Here is a 20,132-nt window from a genome sequence, read left to right as displayed (position 1 = left end):
CCAGATGAGATGGAGGGAGTGGGGACTGGAGGAAGGCCACCAGATAATGTCTGGAAAGCAGATGGGAACAGGGCTCGTATCTTTGAGCTCCAGGCTCAGACTGGAAGTAGGCCTCAGAGGGGTGGCTGCCTTGGGGGACAGTGTCAGCGTGAACTTGGTCCAGAGCTTGGCAAGAAGAGATCCTGCGTCCAGACTTGTTTCTCTGTCCCCCAGCCCAGTCTTTGATTTGGGCCCCCATCCCCCCCACACCCCACAGCTTGATCTCCTCCAGGATGAAGATGATGCTCCAGCCAGCTCTGCCACCACTGCAGGCCTGGCACCAGCTGGAGCATCGAGAAGAGATTTGGGATGTGTTTGGTTAACTTAAACCAAATCGAATTGAATGGAGGAGGGAAAATCACTGACTTCTTTCTGTACTCAACATATTAATTCTGTTACTAAAGTGGGTCATTTAAGAATGTGTCCACACCTAACCCTGGCCTAGATGAAGCCAAGTCACCCCAATCCATGTTGCCTACTCTTGCGCTCCCCCACCCCCTCTCCCCACCCCCCTCCCACCCCTGAGCCATTCTCCAACCTCCTTGCCCTGCTCTCTACAAGGAGGCTGACTTCTGCAGACCGTACCACCCAGCTCCCTTGCCACCACCCCACCCCTGCTACTAGTTGGGGTTGGCCAGCGGAAGCACCCACAAGATGGGAGGGTCAGGGAAGGAGGCTGGGGGATTTTTCCTAATTCCCTTCCTACTCGGGCCTACTTTCCAGCAACAGCTATACTCCCTCCATGTGCTGGCTGGTTCCCTCTTCACACCTCTGGGAATAACCCCCTTTCTGCAGTCTCTTGAACCATCTGAGGCGGATTCTGTTTCCTGCTGGGCACTGGCCCATGATGGGATGTAGTCCTCAGATGTGCTGGGGACATGGGCCTCCTAATGAGGTTTGGGGGAAGATATATATATCATATATATTACATATGATAAATATGCCATCTCCAGTCACTCCATCTGCCTGAAAGAGGAATGTCCCAGGGCCTAACACAAGATAGGGGCTTGACAGAATTTTTTTTTTAAGTTTATTTATTTTTTAAGTAATCTCTACACCCAACGTGGAGCTCAAACTCATGACCCTGAGATCAGGAGTTGCATGATCTTCCGACTGAGCCAGCCAGATGTCCCTGATAGAATTTTTTTTAACCGGGGAAATAGGAAGTGAAGAGATCAAGAAGGTTTCCAGAAATGGAGGACAGAGGCTGGTCACAGGTGTAGTTGTTTACAAGTTAGCATGGGGCATGGAGGTGCTGAGAGGAAGGCTGAGGGGAGAGAGTGGGGTATGGCCGCTCTTATATCTGAGAGTGGTTCCCACTGTCCTCCCGTCCCAGACTCAATATGTCCTTGGTGAGCAGAAAGTAAAGGAGTCTCCATTTGGAATATCCCTTCCCTGGGGTCCAAATTCAGTGTAGATGCCTAGGGAAGGCTAGGGACATTCTTGACCCTTCCCCGAATGGTGGTCATTCCTTCTTCCTCATGCCATGATCCTGAGGTCTGTGCAGAGGGCTACTTCCCCACCTCCAGCTCCTCATACTGCCCCAACTCACCCAGGGCTCAGCTCGGTGGAGGAGGCTATGGGTTTCCAGCTGCTGCTTGCTTTGGTGACTTGGGCTTCCGCTGCCGCCCCAGAGAGCAGGCTTTTGATTCCCACATCCTCATCCTCCCCAGAGGCGCTCTGCCCCAGTACAGTGGCATCCTGTACACCATAGCCCCTTGAGAGAGCCTGGGAGGGCTTGCTGGTCCCCCAGGCCTTGGCCCCCCTGTCTCTCTCTCTCCCTCTCTTTCTGCCTTTCTCTCTCCTTGTTTCTCGCTCACATCTGTGTATTTGTGTCTGTGCCTCCCCACACTGATGGCTCCCATACTCGACTCCCCACACCTGAACCTCTCTTCCTCTTGGCCTCAGACGCCAGAAACCAATTCTGGCTCTGTTGGTCTTGCCCAGAGTGCCCCTTGCCTCTCCTCCTTTTTCATCTCCACCTCCAGCTGCCGCTAAGCTCTAGCCCCTTCTTGCCAGTGAGCAGGCATCCAGGCCTCTGGCAGGAGTGCAGGCTTTCAACCAGCTTTGATGTGAAGGGAGCCTGAGAGCACAGCCTGGAGCCAAAGGTGGGTGCAAGGGAGATGTCTGCAGGGTGGACCGAGGGAAAAGGACAGACTCCAGGAAACACACAGAGGCCCCAAGGGAGGGTGAGGGAGGATGGGAGGGAGAGACCCGGAGCAGCTCATTAAAGCCACAGCTAGCTACACTTCACACAATCCCAGATCCATGCCAAGCCCAGGGTGGTACAAACCGGGCAGCGTCAGAGGGAAAGAGATGAAGACATTCTGAAAGGCAACACCCATGCCCAGAGCAGTAGACCAAAAGAGAGATCAAAAGAGACCAAGAGAACCATGAGACCAAAATGGCAACACAAACTCACAAACTCTCGGAGCTCTTGAGGTTCCTGTTGCCCTTGCCCTGGCCCCCCAGATGGGATGAGGGGCGAGACTGGGGAGAGGAAGAGGGCACAGCCCCACCACAGCAACAGTCTGTGGTCCCACAGACACTTTCATCTTCTCCCCAGAGCCCCCAGGCAGCCCCTCAAGCCCCGCCGTGGGATGTGCCCCCCACCGCGGGATGTGCCCCCCACCGCATACACTCTCTCTACTGCTCACTGGCTTCATGTAAACTTCCTAGAGACCATGACCCTCTAAGGGACCCTTGTGGTTCGGTGGCTGCAACCTCCACCATCCTCTCCTTTGCCTCAGACGCCCACGTGGGGGGTGCCGTGCCCTCCTTCCTCCCTTCCCCTATATCTCCCAAAAGGTGTGGAACAGAGCTCAACTTTAGAGCCCTAAAAACCCAGGCCCCTATCTGTCCCTTCCCATCACCCACCCTCATCAAAGTTATTTCATTCAACATTTATTGAGTGTCTAAAATGAGCAAGGCCCTTGGTCTACTGAACTCCCTTGTGGCCACCTCACCATTATGGCCCAGATCAGGGCCTAAGACGCTACAGGGCTTCTGCCTAGAACCAGTTGGTGAGGGGGAGTTTTTATTTCGAGGTAGACTTCTTCTATACAAGTGTCCCCCAACTGAAAGAGGGAAATCATGTCGGGAGTTCTCTCTGACCCTGTCCTCTGGGAACTCCTTCATCCGAGGCTAAGAGGGCGGCCATTTTGTATGAGCCCACAGAATCTAACACAGCACAAGAAATTATTTGTCAAAATATGAAACGGAATGATCTCCCCCAGCAGGTTCTACTGTCAGCCTTGCACCCCTAAAAATTTGCCCCATGAAAATGGAAATCTCAGGAAGAGCTATCCCACCCAGAGCAAAATGTTTGAATTAGCGATAGTGGGGCCTTTCTATTTTGACGAATCTGACGGTACCGAAAAGGTCCCTCTCCCAAAATATGTCTGGAAGGGAAGGCTTTAGGACACCTGGGGGACAATGCTGCAAGGCCATGGAGGTCTTAGGAGAGGGGAAAAGACAAAGAGCATGGAGGCAAGAGGCGGGATTGTACAGGGCATTCCATCTTGAGGGGTAACACCTCCCGCATCCCCCCAACACCACACCAAGCCCAGGAGGGACCTGCAAATCCTTTTCAAAACCACCTAGCCTCCTTTTCTAGAGCAGCTGAGACATCTAAAACTTTCTTTGAACCTGTTTTTCTAATGACGTATTTACCTAAGAATATGTATCTATCATGTTTATAGCATTGCATACCTAAGAGCTCAGTTTCAACCCCTTCAGAGAATTTCGTTAATCATTTTAAAGCTCATTAAAATGGAAGCGCCCTTAAACATATTGTTCAAAAATCCTAAAAATGCCCAAAAGTAAGATCAAAATGTAGAAATAAATATAAACAGAAAAGATAAGTAAAAGAACCTACCTCTGTCATAAGGCTTATGAAATGCTGCAGACAAATATGGTTTCTGGTGAATTTCTGGCAATTGAGTCATTGGGAAAATTGACTTGGGGAGCATTGCTTCTAGACTAGATTTCACTTGTCCTTCTCATTTTCTTGCTTTTTCCTTTGTTTCCTCTTTTCATTTTTTTTTTTTAAAGGCATCCTTCCTCCTTAATATATATTTATTCTTTCTATCCGTTTCCCACCCTTTCTTCTACCCTTTTCCCCCTCTTTCCCCTCTTCCTATCTTCTCCTCCACGGCCCCTTGACTAGTTGTCTCCCACTGCCTTTCTCAACCCGGAGTGGCCTCCAGTCTCCGTGCCTTCTCTGATCTTGCAATCCAGCTCAATGCCCCTCTGAGGAACACCTTCTGCTCCGGGCACTGAGCTGAGCACAGGGGGTTGTGGAGAGAAATTTGCCATAGTCCCCAGCCTCTTGAATCTCACATTTCATTTAGTGCGAAACACAAGAGAAGGTGGCCAGAGTTGTGGGCAGAGAACTGGGAGTCCAGAACATTCCAACGCATCTGCAGCCACATTCTCCTCCCCTTCCCAGACCCGTGGAAAAGAATGAAGCTGAGTCTATCCATCTTACCTCCAGGCTTGTGTCTTTCCTCCCCTCTGCTTCTCACACAGGTGTATCTACGTGAGGGCGGGGAGCTCTGCAACCAGGATCCCACTGGGGAGAGTGCTTGTTACTTCTGCAGAGATGTATATAAACGAAGAGACAGGAAGCCCGGTGGTGAGGCTCCTCTACACCCCAGGCCTGGGCCAACCCCCAACGTCACCATCTGGGACTGGGGTCCCCACCCCCTGCCTCTCAGGGAAAGATGTCAAAGTGAAAATGCCAAAGTCAAGGGAAAAAGTTGAGCAGAACTAGGCTGGAGCACAGAGTGTCGCTGAACTTCTTGTAGTGTAACAAGAAAAAAGACGGCCTTGATGATACTACAATCTGGTTTGGGCTTCAAGGAAAGGAAAAGTGGGGGGGGGCACATGAGGGCATTTGGTAAGCCCCAAACAGCCCCTGGCCAGGGTCCTGAGGGCATTTGTTCAGTGGGGAGGGACCAGAGGCACTATAGGTGGCCCAGTGTGGCAGAGAGGGCCTGGGCTGAGGCCTGCAGAGTGACCCCCAGAGTGACAATTGACCAGACCCTTTTCCTCTGGCCCTTCAACTCTGGCCAGCCCTCAAGTATTTCTCTAACCCAGGTCTCTCTCGAGCTCCAGATGTGTAGATCCTCCTGCCCATTGGACATCTCCACTTGGACGCTCACCACACATAGCAAACCCAATATGTCCCACACTACACTTATCACCTGCTTACCACTACCCTCAAGACCTACTTCTCCTGCAAGTCCCCCACTCAGCGAGGGCTTTGCCACCTCCCAGCTGCTCAGGCCAAATAAACTGGGAATACTCTCTGACTCCTTCACCCAACCCCTCCCATGTGTTTATTTGCCATTTCCTGTGGTTGTTACCTTTGAACTCTCTCAGAAGTCTATCCAAGCCACTCTGCCCCACCACCACTGGTCCATCCATTCCAACCCCAGGTGCCATCCCCATCCTGTGCCCAGACCAAAGCCCCTGCCTCCTCGCTGTCTCCTGGCATCCCCATTCTTTCGTCCTCTAGGCCATCCTCCACCAACAGCCTGAGTGCTCATTTAAATGTGCCCATGTGACCATGCCCTTCCCCTACCATGAAAAGAGTGGCTAGTTGAGCTTGCAACTCCAACAACTGATGCAGGCATTTCGACTTGAGACAACCTTGTGATTCATTTGCAGCAGACAGGAGTCATGCTACTTCTCATTTTATAACACAGTGTACTCAGTGTTTGAGATTTAATAACATTAATATTTACTGCTTCATCAAAGGCATTCTTAAGTGAAAGTGGCATTAATATTTTTATTCTTTTTTCACTGCAAGTGCCTGGCGGTGAAGAGCTCAATGACTACAGCCCCGTTTGGCTCCGCTGCCTTGATTTGTGCTCAGGCAGCAGTCTAACCCAGATTGCTTTTGCAACATCATCGCAATGTCAACATGGTGACAAAAGCCAATAGTGTCTTATTATTTTTATGGAAGTAGCTTGACCTCAAAATCTCCCTGAAAGAGTCTCAGGGACCCCTCCCCCCCACGGGCCACACTTTGAGGACCACTAATCGAGGAAAGTTTTGTTCCTTCTTCAGATCTTTGCTATTTCTCTGCGCAGACTTTTCATTGTCCCCAAAATGTTGTCTCTTTCTTCCTTAGTAACGGAACCATCCCTTTTTTAGCTGAGCTCATGGCTGCCCAGATTTAATGTATACTGAATCCCAGCCTCCCTTGCATCTGGATGTGGCTAAATGACTCAATTTCAGTTAATGGATGTAAGTGCAAGTATTCAGTGCAACCTCTAAGGGCTGTCCTTACAGGGAAGGTGTGTGTCCTCCTCAGGCTTCAGCCCCTGCCTCAGACTTGTTTATAGCCTGCCTGCTTTTCTCATTTACTATTACCTCACCGGTCCTAATAGGTATTTAAGTTTCTAACCTCTGAACTAATCCAGTTCTGCCCGTTCATTCATATATTCAACAAGCTGGGTTGTTGTTGTTGTTTTTTTTTTAAGATTTTATTTATTTATTTTTTAAGATTTTATTTATTTGTTTGACAGAGAGAGTACAGGCAGGGGGAGCAGCAGGGAGAGAGAAAAGCAGGCTCCCGCTGAACAGAGAGCCTGACGTGGGGCTCGATCCCAGGACCCTGTGATCATGACCTGAGCCAAAGGCAGACGCTTAATGACTGAGCCACCCAGGCACCCCCAAGATGTTATTTTTAAGTAATCTCTACACCCAGTGTGGGGCTCAAACCCACAACCCCGAGATCAAGAGTCGCAGGTCCTACTGACTGAGCCAGCCAGGCACCCCTCTTCAAGTGTCTTCCAGGCCCAAAGCACTCTGTGTGTGCTGGGGATGTAATAAGTAAGCTAGATGTGGTCACCACTCCAGCCTGTTTCATAGAAACTAAACAATTAATAATGTCATCACAATTGGACACATGCTACAAAAGAGATGCCCAGAGTGCTGGGGATCTTATTATAGGGAACCTTATTTCAACTGGGAGATCAAGAAAGGCTTCCCTGGGTAGTGTGTGTCAGGGAGCATTGGGTTCTGCTGCAAGTGAAAGAAAATTCAACATAATAGAGGCTTAACTGAGACTGAAGGTGATTTCTTACCTAAAAGAAGTCTGGAGGCAGGTGCTTCAGAGGTTAGGGGTAGGTGAGGGGGCACCCCCCAACCCACCCCCGCACTTCGCAGCAGAATTTGTGTGTCTGGATCTTGTTGCTTCGCTATCCTCTCTGCATGTGACCCCTCCTCTCAAGCTACTCAGTTGAAACAAGCTTTCCTTAATAAGGTAAGATCTCCCAGTACCCCATGCTTCTTCTCCCTTGCAAGCACGTGTTATAGTTATGAAATTATTGTTTAGTGTCTTTCTGGCAGGCTCGAGTGGTGACCACATCTGTCTTACTTAGCACCCAGCAGAGTGCCTTGGGCCTGGTAGACCCTTATTACGTACTGAATCCTTTATTAAAAATATTGACAGGCGCCTGGGTGGGTGAGTCGGTTAAACGTCTAACTCTTGATTTTGGCTCAGGTCATGATCTCAGGGTCCTGGGATTGAGCCCCACGTTGGGCTCCATGCTGAGTGTGAAGCCTGCTTAAGATTATTTCCCTCCATCCTCACTCCCAACCCCCCCTCGGGCATGAGGGTGCACTCTCTCTCTTAAAAAGAAATAGAATTACATTGATTGTATTGATGTTTATTGGTATTAAATTTGTTGTGGTAAATATGCATACCATAACATTTACCATTTTAACCATTTTGAAGCCTAGAGTTCTGTGGTATTAAGTACATTCATGTTATTAGGCAGCCATCACCACCATCCATCTCCAGAACTTCTTCATCTTCCCCAACTGAAGCTCTGTACCCTTTAAACACTTACTGCTCATCTTCCTCCCCCAGGCCCGCTGAGCAGGGAGCCCAACACGGGGCTCGATCCCAAGACCCTGAGATCATGACCTGAGCCGAAAGCAGACACTTAACTGACTGAGCCACCCAAGCACCCCTATTTTATTTTATTTTATTTAAATTCCTGTTGAATACTTTTTGAATGAATGAATGAATGGAAAGCCAAGGATCACAAAACCAAATGACTACAGGAGCCTGCTAGGTAACATGAGTGGGAAAGCAGGCTGGCTGTAAACGTAGGGGGGGTGGGGACTGAGGTGGGTCACCTGGAGGGTATGGGCGTCTTGTAATGAGGGCAGCCACTGACCGCACAGCTCCAGCTGCGTTGACAGGAGAGGTGGCACCAGGATGCAAACTCAGACTTGCCTGCCTGTTCTGCCAAACTTTCAAGGGAAACTGGAAAACCAAACATTTATATGATATCCCCTAATTTTAATATTGGCAACTAATTTTCTGTTGTTGTTCTAACTTTGAGTGAGTCAAACCAAGCATTCCGAAGGGCTGGATCTAGCGTAGGGCCACCAATTTGCAACCAATGGACCAGATGGATTGTGTGATGCTGTCCAGCCCTTGTGTCTGTGACCTTGAGCACCCATGAAGTTGGATTCTCAGGAGTTAAGAGGCCCCAAGAACCTGACTCTCCCTCTGGGGTTTCCAAAGCAGGAAAAGATAACAGGAGGAGAGAAGAAGTTTCTGCTGAGCAGTTAGGACTGCTATGTGCTTTATATGGTTGTATGTTTTATGTAATCCTCATGACAATGAGAGGGCACACTGCTTTTCTCCAGATCACACAGATGAGGAAACTAAGGCTCGGAGAGTTTAAGAAAATTGCTAACAGTCACAGAGCTGGTAAACTATACTGGTGGAACTGGGATTCCAACTTAGCTGCTGGGCCCCAGCCCTGGATGGCCTCCCTACCCCCACTGCCTCTCCTCTGCAGTAAGAAAGGCCAAGACGGGGGCTCCTCACTGGCTCAGTTGGAAGAGCATGTGACTCTTGATCCCAGGATCATGAGTTTGAGTCCTACATTGGGTGTAGAGATTGCTTAAAAACAAACAAACAAACAAACAAAAAGGAAGGCCAGGCTGACAGCTAAGAGAAGTCTTCTCCCACAGTGATGAAGGGGTAGGAGGGTGACAAGCACGTCTGGGGCCTCATGAGGCTTCACGCCACCATGATCCCTCACATCGACTGAGTGATTTTCCATTTTCCAAGCACTTTCACATACATTTGCACATGTCAAACATTTTGGTGGGTATTACTGTTCCCCCTTCTGCAGAAGAAGAAACTGAAGTGAAACTGTTTGCTCCATCACAGGCCTGTAAGCATGGAACATGGGGATTTCCAGAAGTCTCCTGCTTCCTGATAGAGAGCTACTTTTGCTGTGTGTATTCTGTCTCCAGGCTGGAGGAGGGGAAGGAGCCCAAGGTGGGAGAAAGATGGGGAGAAGAGCGAAACCCACTTGGTGACCTGCTGATGGAGTGTCACGGACCAGGCTGTTGGAGAAGGGGTAGAGCAGCCTGTGGAGTAAGGAGTTGGCAGCCCCAGGTGCAGTCTTGTGGTGGCCTCCTTACCAGAACCTTCTGTAGCTGCACCGACACCCTCTGCAAAGGGGGCTGGGGGCAGGGCTTGGAGATGGGGGAGGTGCGGGAGGGGTGACCGAGGCTGTTGTTTGGGAAACAAGAGTCTTGGAGGCCTGACCCACCTCCACCCCAGCCATCTTGTCCCTAGCTCTATGACCATGTTCGGCAACTCGGAGGGAGGCTCCTGGGTTTCCCGCCTCCCGTGGGAGGTTGGAGCAGACAAATTTCAGAGCTCGGCCTGGGCTCAGCCAGCTTGCACCTGCAGCCCTTGGAGAAACTGTCAGCCACAGCAGCTAGAAGCCATCCTCAGCCCAACCCCATTCCCTTCAAAGGGCTAACTCCACCTGGGGCGGGGCCTGAGCAGGGACACCTAAGCTCTTTGTTCGTCTCCTTTGGAGGGGGGTGGGCGGCAACAGCAGGGGCTCAGGCCTGAACCCTAACACTTCTGCCTGGTGGGGGTGGTGGGGCAGGGAAATTTCTGTGTCTGCCCTGGCCCGGGGACATGAGAAGACCAAGTCAAAGTGGGGGGCACACTGGCAAATGTGACCACGGGTCTGAATGAGCACAGTATGGCCTCTTGCCTGACACACTTGACTTGGCAAGACCCTGGACCTCATTTGGCTTCCAGAACCTCTGGACAGTAGACAGTAGAGGAGGCTGTCAGGCCCATTGCAAGGCTAGGGATGGAGGAACTCAGAGACGCTCCTTCTCCTCATTTGGCCTATCTCTCTCTCTCAGGCACTGTTCCCCCCCGATAGCCAAGCTGTCATAAGCAAGATGGCCCCCAGTGCTTCCTGCTACTTCCAATTCACCCTTTATGTTGTCCTCTCCCATGTTGTACCAGCGTTGGTCTGTGTGACCAATAGACTAGGGCAGAAGTGATGGTATATCCCTTTCTAGATGAGGTTATAAAGACATGGTAGCTTTTTTCTTGGCCACTCTCTCCCCCAGAGGAAGCCAGTTGCTCTGCAGTGAGCAGCGTTATGAAGAGGCCCACTCACGGGGGAAATACAGCCTCTGACCAGCAGCCACCTGAGGGAGCCTTTTTGGAAGCAGATCCTCCACCCTGGCCAAGCCTTTAGATGACCACAGCCCTGGCCCACATCTTAGCAGCCTCACAAGAGACCCTGCACCAGAACCACTCAGCTAAGCTGCTCTTAGCTTCCTGACGGTGTGAGATCATATGTTTATTGTTTTAAATTACTAACTTCTGGGGTGGCTTGTTATGTGGCAATAGGTAACTAATAGAGCATCTTTTTTTTTTTTTTTGCTTCCTTTCTTTTTTTTTTTTAAATTTTATTTATTTATTTGACAGAGAGCCAGAGAGCACAAGCAGGTGGAACAGCAGAGAAAGGAGAAGCAGGCTCCCGGCTGAGCAGGGAACTGGGATCATGACCTGAGCTTAACCTATTGAGCCACCCAGGCACCCCACTTCCTTTCTTTTTAACAAGGGTTTGAGATGATCCACCACCCCAGCACCCACTGAAGTTTCCTGAGCTCCCCGCCTCCTTCGTGTCCCTTCCCCTCCAGGACCCCAACCTGGAACACTGGTTTGCCAATGAACTTGGAGATGCAAGATAAATTCACCTAGCTCTTTGGGGGACCTTAAGAGGACAGTAAAAGGGTCGGAGGTTATCCTGCCAGATGGGGAATGGGGCTTTGGGGGGGAAGGGGGAGGAGCAGGAATGTGTCACCCCTAGGAGAGATCCCACAGAGGAAGGAGTAAGAATGAAAGAAGGAGCCCTGTATGCAAAAGCCCCATGCCCCCTCTTCCTTCTACCTTTTGCTCTTCTCTTTCTTAGTGGGTAGAGGAACAAGGTGGCCTTTCATTCTGCCTCTGTCCCCTCCCTGTCCCCTTCATTCAGGAGCACGGGGAAGTCCCCACATAGACGACGGTGAATCCTTGATGACTACTCTCATAAGCCCAAAGGGCATAGGCTGTTACCCAGTAGAAAGGAAAATTGCCACCCACAGAACTTTCCAGGAAACCCCTGCCCCGTTAAAACATGAGGCAAAAAAATAAAATAAAATAAAATAAAAATAAAAATAAAATAAAATAAAATAAAACATGGGGGCTTCCACTACAGCTATGGAGAGCGGGGTCATAGGGCAGACCTGAGGGGTCTCCTCAGCAGCTGTCCCCAGCCCACAGTAAACGGTGGGGATGATGCTTTCGAGGCTTCTTGAAGGAACTTCAGGACTTCACCTTACAGCGTGATGATCTCTGGTGAGTGTCAGCGCCTCTGTCCTCATCACTGTTTCTCCACCTGTGACAAGGCAAGGGTTACCACCATCCTAAGGCTCAGAAACTCAGATTGCTTTAAATGGTTCATTACTCAGGCTTCAGAGGGTGCCCCTCGCCCTCTGAGGCTCTGCCCAGAACAAAGGTACCCCTCTGTCCCCAAGTCTCGGGCCATTGTGTCTCCACAGGGATATGTCTTCAGCCTCCTGGTTTGTGTCACTGTGCACGTGGCACCCAAGCTCGGTGGGATACGAAGTAGGGTGTCTGCCACCATGCGTCTCCTGCTCCTGCAGGCTCACTCCCACTCCCTTCCAATCTTTGTTTCCTCCTGTCCAGGGTTAACATTCCCTGGCAGAGCTGTGTGCAGCTGAGTCCAGAGCCCTGCGCATATCGCAGATGGAGGTCTAGTTTCCCTGGGGGGTGGGGGTGGGGGTGCTGGGGGCCAAGGCTGTGTGTGTGCTCTGCTGAAGGACAGTCAGCACGGCTCAGGGGAATGTTCTTTCCAAGACAAAGACAGACAATGAGGGAGGCAGGTATGCTTGTGGGGCTTGGGTACCCTTCCTGGCGTGACCAGAATGGGCCGGCTACCTCCTTCACAAGTGGGGAACCCGACAAGCACATCATATACACGGGGGCACCTCAGTTTTCAAAGCCCTTTGACCATCTGATACAGCAACCCCTTTTCATGGGTCATTATCATTATTCCACTTAATAGGAAGAAACCGAGGCTGAGGAGGTCAGCTCTGGTCACATCAGCAGAGATAGGATCCGAAGCCAGGTCTCTGGACTCCCACAGCTGTGCCATAACCAGCTGTCTTGCTGGCCATTTTTCTCGCCACGGGGCCCTTTGTTCGCAGCACTCCCCTTTGTCAGACTTGGATCATAACCTTGCCAGGGCCGGGGCTCTGTGTCCTGAGGCGGGCATGGTTCGGTCCCTCTCCTGGAGAGTGCCCAGGGGACGTGACCGCTGCTTGGTGCACACTCAGATGCGGACCGCACAAAGTGAACACCGCAGAGGTGGTGCCCGCTCGCAGGGATCTGGGCCCGCCTGGACCACTGCGCTGTTGGTCTCCTCCAGCCTGCCCCCGCCTGCCCAGTGACCTCCCATGGCATGACAAACAGTGGCCACTGGGTGGCAGTGTGTTCTCGTGCCTGGGACCACACAGGTTGCCCAGAGCCAGGGAACATGGGGGTGGGGAGGAGGCAAGCAGTAACCTCAGCCAGCTGCCCAGAAAGGTCGCAAGACCTGATCCCCTGGAGGACGTGACATGACAGGGCTCCTCTGTGTGTGTGTGTGTGTGTGTGTGTGTGTGTGTCTGCACGCGCGCACTGCAGCAAAAGGGCCAAGGACAATGTGAAATGGAGCCAAGTGTGGGGTGGGGTGGGCCAGGGGAACAAAAATACAAAGGAAACCAGGGCAGCCAGCATAACCTGAGCAAAGGACGCAGAAGAGAGCTGTAGAGGTAAGGGGTGAGGGCTTTTGGAGCTTCAGAAAAACGACTACCTGGGAGAGAGAGAGCGAGAGACAGCAAGAGAAAGACCAAGGCAGAAAGAATCACGGAGAGACCAGGAACAGAAAAGAGGAAGATAAGAGAGATTGGCTGGGGAAAGTAGGTCGGAAGGCTGAGGTGGGAGAAGGGAGCCCCCAGAGGCTGGGCAGACACAGGAACCTTCCCTGGACAGAAGGAGCCAGACTCAGGCTTGCTGCTGACAGGGAGTTTATTTGGACTGAGTTGTGGAGATCTGCGGGCTGCCTGAGCTCCAGGTCAGAGCTTCTCCGGCTCCGGCTCCGGCTCAGGCTCCGGCTCAGGCTCCCCTATCTTGCTCTGAGCCTGAGGTGGGTGAGTCCCATGCTCCAAGGCAGAGAATCTTCTTGGACGCCACTGTGGGAAGACATGGAGGGTGGGTGCGGAGAAGGATGAAGGGAAAGACAATAAGGAGGATACTGAGTGAGTCTATTCTTTTCCAGGCCCCTGCCCTCCCCTTCTGGTCCCAGGCCTTTTCTCAGCCCCTTCAAGCCTCCCTTGGGTCCTTCAAGCACAAGGAGTCCCTGGAGAGGCTTATGAAGAGGGGGGCTCTCAAGGCAGGATGAGGAGTCCGCCTTGCTCATCTTCCCTGAGGAAGGGGTGCCAGACAGCACTCAGAAAACTGAAAAGAGGGGTGCCTGGGTGGCTCAGTCGTTAAGCGTCTGCCTTCAGCTCAGGTCATGATCGCAGGGTCCTGGGATCGAGCCCCGCATCGGGCTCGCTGCTCAGCAGGAAGCCTGCTTTTCCCTCTCCCACTCCCCCTGCTTGTGTTTCCTCTCTCTCTGTGTCTCTCTCTGTCAAATAAATAAAATGTTAAAAAAAAAAAAGAAAAAAAAAGAAAAGAAAACTGAAAAAAGGGGAAGCCAGTGGCCGGTGGGGGCTGAGGGGTATCCCCGGCTCACCTGTCTTCTCCAAAGGTGAAAACCAAAGGCTCCAGTCATCAAAAGGAGCAGAAAGAGGATACCAAGGATGGAAAAGAGAGGGAGATGGCCTGTTTTCAGGGCACCTGGGGCCCTCCCAGAGCGCTGGGCACCTACAGAAGAAGTACAGCATTAGGTACTGGGTCATAGCTGGAAGGGTATCTTGCCACACCCTCGTACATTCCGCAGACAATGAGGCCCAGAGTTGAGGGACTTATCCAGGATCATTAGCTAATGAATGACAGAAGTGGGTTGGGGCCTGGACAAGAGTCGGAGGTTAGAAAGAAAAGATCTGGAATGCGGGTGGGGAGGGGTCTGGAAAGTGGGGTCAAGAGGACTGGTCTCAGACCTGGGCCAGCCGGCTCAGTGAGGTACACTGCTGTCCCGAGAAGCCTCTCTCCCTGGTACACATGGCACTGCCAGGGCTGAGAAAGGAGTCTGGCCTCCTGCATCTCCAGCCAGGGTCCTGGGGAACCTCTCCAAGACTGCTTATCCAGGGGGCTCCACACAAAGTGCTCTCGTCCCGACGCCGGGGTCACCTCACAAAGCAGTTTTCTCAGCTTGCCAGGTAACCCAGAGGATTTGGGAGTCACTGAGAAAATCAGAGGGAAGAGATCTTTGGGGGCCCGACCCCCTTACTTGAAACCATAGATTCAACTCCCCCGTCTCAATCGCCCGGCACTCAGGCTCTCACCTGGGCTCTGATTGGGTGAGGTTGAGGGGTGGAGATCAGGGTCAGGGCCAAATCAATCTTATCAAGACAAAGCTCCCGGCAGATCCCTCTGCAGCTTAACAGCCTCCAAGCTCTCTACTGCCATCCCGGACTGTTCAAACTCAAACTGGCCCCGAAGGATCACGTAACAAATACCATCTTGGATTCTTTTACACGACTTCCCACTCAAATGTTCAGAAACCCCAAGATCAGTCAGGTGTGTTGCCCCCCTCCCAATACACCTTGCACTTTTTTTGTTTCCATGACTTGGCTCACATCAGTGCCCCCTGCCTTGAGGTGGCCCCTGAATGAACTCTGCCCCCTTTTCTGAATGTTCAGAGAATAGTGAACTGACCCATCCGTCTACAGACAGAGCATCTCAAAGCTGTACCGTGAGAGAGAGGGCCGGTAGGAGGACACCAGTGGTGAAGGGTCTTGAGCTGAGCAGAGTGGTGGAGCCACCTGAGGATTTGGCAACACACACACCTGACCTTAGACCCCGAGGCTGGCACTTCCCAGGCCTGTGATTTGAGAAATTCCTTCTCTACAGGGGCAACAATCTTTCCCAGTGAGCTGTCGTGCAGAGAGCCTGGACAACTAACCGGAAACAGCGGACCCTCAAGAAGACCTAGGACGGACAAAGTTGGGAGGCTTTGTGGGCTGACTGGATGTTGAGGAAACAGGAGGCCAAGTTTCAGGGGAGTGGGATACGGGTGGAGTTACAGACAGAAAGGTTAAGTCAGCAAGAGGACATGTGGTGTGAGGAAAGGATGGGGTTCGGAGTGAGGCTGGGGTGTGGGTATGACATCGAGGGAGAGCTATCCTGGAGCAGGTGGAAAGTCAGCATTGGCCCTTGGGAGATGTATGACCTGTCAGCGTACTCACTGATTCACTCAACCAATGTACATTATTAAGCACCTACTATGAGGTGCTACTGTTTAGTGACCCCAGGTGAATGCTACACACACAGCTGAGCTGCTGTGGCTCCTAGTTACCAATCCATCAACACACGCTTTCCGAGTTTTGGCTTTTTGTTGTTGTTTTTTTTTTTCTGTGTTTGTTTTATACCCTCTTAAAAAAAAACACAAAAAACAAAAAAACAGTCCTTGCTCAGTAAATATTTGCTGACCAAGGGACTGATTTATTAACTCCTCCCAAATCCAAGCCACTTCCTGCAACTTTAAGCCAAGCACTGGTCCCCAAGTAGATGAGGATTCTAGAAATAGAGTCCACCTCTTTTGAACCATTCAAACTTTTGCCACCTCTCCTTCTAACTTCTCAGACCCTCCTCCCAATTCAGAGCAGGGGAGTCCCTTAGAGGAGAGTGGAATGTTCACCTAGTGACTCAGGGGAGATTTTCAGTTTCAGTTCTTTATGTGGGGGCGAGAAAAGAGGAGGCCACCAGGGCAGCCTCTGCAACTTGCACACGGTGGCCTTGTATCATGAGGCGGATCTGCCCAGTCTTGGCCCGCCGGCCTGCCCTCCCTGTCCCAGCTCCCCTGCGATGGGAGCTCATCCTTTCCCACCTGGGGCTGACCTGTGATGACTGCCAGAGTGACCGTGGCGCTGAGCTGCTCTCCCTGCAGATGGATGTGGCAGGTGTAGGCCCCAGCCTGGGCCTGGCTCACAGCCTCCAGTTGGAGGGTAAAGTTGCCATGGTCTCCAGCCACCAGGAGGTCAGGGCCTCCCCCGGGAGGGGTCCACTTGGCAGTGAGAGAAGACTGGGTCCCCACACCGGGGGGCAGGCGGCAAGGTAGGTCCACCCTGGAACCTGCTCCGGCATACACCGTCAGAGGCACTGAGGGCTCCAGACCTGGGAAAGAAGGAGAAGCCAAAGTTGAAGTGGAGAGGGGGAGGTACAGAGAGGCTGGAGCACTGGGGCGGCAGGGACGGGAGGCAGAAGAGCAAAGGAGGTGGTCCAGCTCCGAAGAGTGCAAGGGAGCAGAGTAATGTGGATGAACTGAGGATGCTCAGAGCCCCTCATGTGGGCCGGGCCACCAGGAGGCCAAAGGTGGCCCAGTGAGGCTGGATGGCCCAGGGAAAAGCCAGAAGTGGGGAAGGCAGCTGAAAGGTTGCAATGCGAGGTAAAAGGGAGTGGGGCCGTGAGGCCCAGAGCATTCACAGTGGGCGCTAGCTGCCGGAGACCTGGTTTGGGGACCCATAAGTCAGGGGGAGGTGATGGGGGGCAGAGAGGGGTTGTTGTCAAGGGTGAAGGCAGACTGGAGGAGTTACCCAGAACGGTGAGGTTGTACGTGAGGGAGACATTGAAGCCATCTCTGTAGGTGAGAATGCAGCCCCAGGGCCCAGAGTCTGAGGGGCTGACTTGGGGCAGGAAGAGGAAGCTTCCAGCTAAGTGGTGATGGGGGGACTCGTGAACAGGGACTCTGCCCCGGAACCAGTGCACAGAGGCTGGCAGGTCAGGGCGGCTGAAGGAGCAGTTCAAAATGACCCAGTCGGAGATCCTGCGGGACCCTGGGGGGCTGGCAGTCACTGCTCACGGATAAAGAAGATTTGATTAGCCCCACCGCCAACACTTGTCTTCTCCTCCCCAACCGTCGTCCTCCGACCACCGCCCGCAAACCCCCCTTCCCCAACCCCCACCAGTCCAGTGCCTGGTACCTGGAGGTGCTTAAAATGGATGCTCCGGGATCTCCTGCCTCCCTCCCCTGCACACGCCCCCCGCCCCCCCAGGCCTCCAGTATACTTGGCTGACATGGTCGACCCTTCCCTTTCTCCAGGCCTTGCCTGAGGATCCCCACTCAGCCCACCCCCTGAGCTACAGATGTCTGAAATGAGTCACTCTAGCCTTGCGCTCTCCCCCCAACCCAGGGGTGCCTCCCCTCCTCCATCCTGGCACTCCCAGGTGCGTGGGGGAGGGGAGCTCCAGGGGTGAGACAGTCTCTCCAGAGGGTCCTCTCCCCACACACGTGCTTCTCTGGGGGCGCCCCTTCCACTCTGCTCCCCACCCCTTCCCGCTCCCCTCCCGGGGGCTCTCGGGCGGGGCCCAGGGCGCCTCCTGGGAAGCACAGCCCCTGCCCCGGCCCTTCCTGCCTCCCGGGGCGACAGGGACCGCGGCGCCCCGGCTCCAGCCCCGCTCCCCGCGGCCCGCCCCCACCTACTGGAGGCCTGGCCCACGCGCAGACGGAGGCGGCAGGCGAGGGAGCGGTCCCGGAGGTGCACTGCCGCGCGGTACTCGCCGGCGTCGGCGCGTCGGGCCGGGCGCAGCCACAGCGAGAAGTCCCCGCGCTGGAGGCCGCGCTCGTCCAGCTGCACGCGGGGCTGCAGGGGGGGCCTCCCGCTGCGCAGGCCGCCGGCGGCCAGCATCAGCACCACGTAGCGCCGCGGACCCGGGCCCCGGGCGGAGGGCGCGGCGGGGCGCAGGCTGGGCGCGGGCGCCGGAGGGCCGCTGGGCGGGAGAGAGGGACGGCACTGAGAAATGCGAGGGGGAACAAGCCCGGGGCAAGAGGCGGTCCAACCCCACTTCGAGGATGAGGAAAGGCACCCAAAAGGAAGATCTCTGGCCCGCTAACCGTCCTCATCCCCGTCTCCCCTCGGGTCGGGCCAGCGCCACCCACTCTCTGGAGAAGCAGGTGTAGAAGGGATGCAGGTGTGAGGGGAGCAGGCTTCGGAGGAAAAGCAGGAAAGGCGGCGGGGGGAGCTGAGCCTCTGGCTTCAGAGGGACTGACAGCTCAGGGGAGGAGACAGAGGGCTAGCTTGGGCCTGGGGTTATGAGTCTGGATGCCACTGCTGTTGGATGTGGGGGTCCTGTTGCCCAAGTTAGGGGTGCATACCTGTCTGGTAGGTGGTGCCAAGTGACCCCTGCGGTTCGCAGAAGGCTGACATCCTGGAAAGGGGCTGGGGGGCTGCAGGGGAGCTGGGCCGGAGCCCCCTCCTGGGCCCACACCACCCGGACCTCTGTCCCAGACCCTGGAGCCTCCACTGGGGAGGAAAAAAGAGGCCAAGGGGAGGGGCTGTGAGCTAAAAGACTTAGGAGTAGAGAAGGAGCCTCAGTTACCTGAAGGAGAAACGGGGCTGAGGAAGACCTTGGGTTTCTGTCCCTTCCCCACCCAACGGGAAGACTGACAAGAGGCTTTGGGGGCAGAAAGACTGCCCCAAGCAAGGCATTAGAAGAATCCACCCAAGCTAAGGAACTTGGCATCTGTGAGGTCCAGACATCCCTGCTGACCACCCCTCCCCCACCCATGGGTCTGGAGGGCAGCCCTCCCAGAGGGTCAGCCCCGTCTTACCTGGAGCCACCCACGGCAGTTGCAGAAGCAGAAGAACCAGGAACTGAGCCTCCCACATCTCCCTTAGGCCTGGGCCACGCTGAGCCCCCAAAGGGAAGAGGTCAGAAAGAAAGGAGGGACAGATGGACAAAAGAGAGTTCTGCAAAGATATGGGGTGGAGGAAGGGAATCTAGAAGAGGGACAAGGACAGAGACCTGGAGATAGAGGGAAGAACCAATGACCAGAGGGCTGGAATCCAGAGGCAAGCTGGCCAGATCAGGCAGCAGGAGTTTGGGGGGGGGGGAGTCGGGGGGTTCCAGCAAATGGGCAGGGCAGTGGCAGAGAGTAGAGTGGAGGCAAGGTGGCTGTCTTGATCTGGGAGGCAGTTCTGCTGCTCCCAGGGCCCTCAACCCTGTCCTTCTACCTTCCCTCCACCTTCCCCACTTCCCCTCCCCGTTGCCCCCCCCAACACACCCCAAGGCTCACGGTTTCGCTTCGCAGTGGAAAGTCTGAGGGGGTTGATTCCCAGCAGCATTACCCTCCACCTCTGTGGTGGCGCTCCCCTTGTTTATTTCCTCGGTCCTGGGTGTCCCCGCCGACCCCTCCCCCACCCTTCTGACTATTCCTCTTCCCGCGGACCTTCTGCATTCTCTCCAAGCCATTTCTGCCTGGAACTACCTGCTTGCCCACCTCTAAGCTGCTGCTCCAGTCTCAACATTTTCTTGGCAAGCCCTTCCCTTGGTACTCATCTCCTCCCTCATTCCCTTAACCTCCCAGGACTTTCATTTAGCATGAGCCTGCCTCCCCACCCATCCCATGGCTCCTGGGAATAAAGCAGACCTAAAAGATGGTAGGTCTGGGGAGGGGCACCCCAAGTCCTCAGAAAAAGAAAAGCTACATTATATTGAGCCTTCACTATATACTAGTGAAGATACGGGGTGGAGGGACTGTATTGGATACTTTACAGATAGTAACTCATGAAATCTGATATCC

At 53.5% G+C, this 20,132-nt stretch overlaps 2 protein-coding genes across 4 annotated transcripts in view; both read right to left on the bottom strand.

Annotated features, from left to right (window-relative positions):
- CD4 (CD4 molecule) overlaps positions 1 to 4,660 on the bottom strand; it is a 40,117-nt gene extending 35,457 nt beyond the window's left edge. For both annotated transcript variants that reach the window (XM_078075541.1, XM_078075542.1), the window contains exon 1: positions 4,529 to 4,660. The gene's annotated coding sequence lies outside the window, so the exon portion shown is untranslated. The remainder of the gene's footprint in view (positions 1 to 4,528) is intronic.
- Positions 4,661 to 13,456: 8,796 nt separating this feature from the next.
- LAG3 (lymphocyte activating 3) lies at positions 13,457 to 19,582 on the bottom strand. Of its 2 annotated transcripts, XM_036117722.2 has the most exons (8): positions 19,161 to 19,581; positions 18,705 to 18,852; positions 18,033 to 18,319; positions 17,146 to 17,403; positions 16,451 to 16,726; positions 14,551 to 14,793; positions 14,184 to 14,314; positions 13,457 to 13,638 (listed from the first exon to the last, which is right to left on the bottom strand). In XM_036117722.2, the coding sequence occupies exons 1-8, from the start codon at positions 19,216 to 19,218 to the stop codon at positions 13,522 to 13,524; spliced, it is 1,518 nt and encodes a 505-aa protein (XP_035973615.1). In that variant the 5' UTR covers positions 19,219 to 19,581; the 3' UTR covers positions 13,457 to 13,521. The 2 variants fall into 2 exon arrangements, with proteins under 2 accessions (XP_035973615.1, XP_077931666.1); XM_078075540.1 differs by lacking the exon at positions 14,551 to 14,793 and having other exon boundaries at positions 19,161 to 19,582.
- Positions 19,583 to 20,132: the final 550 nt, after the last annotated feature.

The sequence above is a fragment of the Halichoerus grypus genome, chromosome 6, assembly GCF_964656455.1.
Source record: "Halichoerus grypus chromosome 6, mHalGry1.hap1.1, whole genome shotgun sequence".
NCBI lineage: Eukaryota > Metazoa > Chordata > Mammalia > Carnivora > Phocidae > Halichoerus > Halichoerus grypus.
This window is presented reverse-complemented; position numbering and strand designations above follow the sequence as displayed.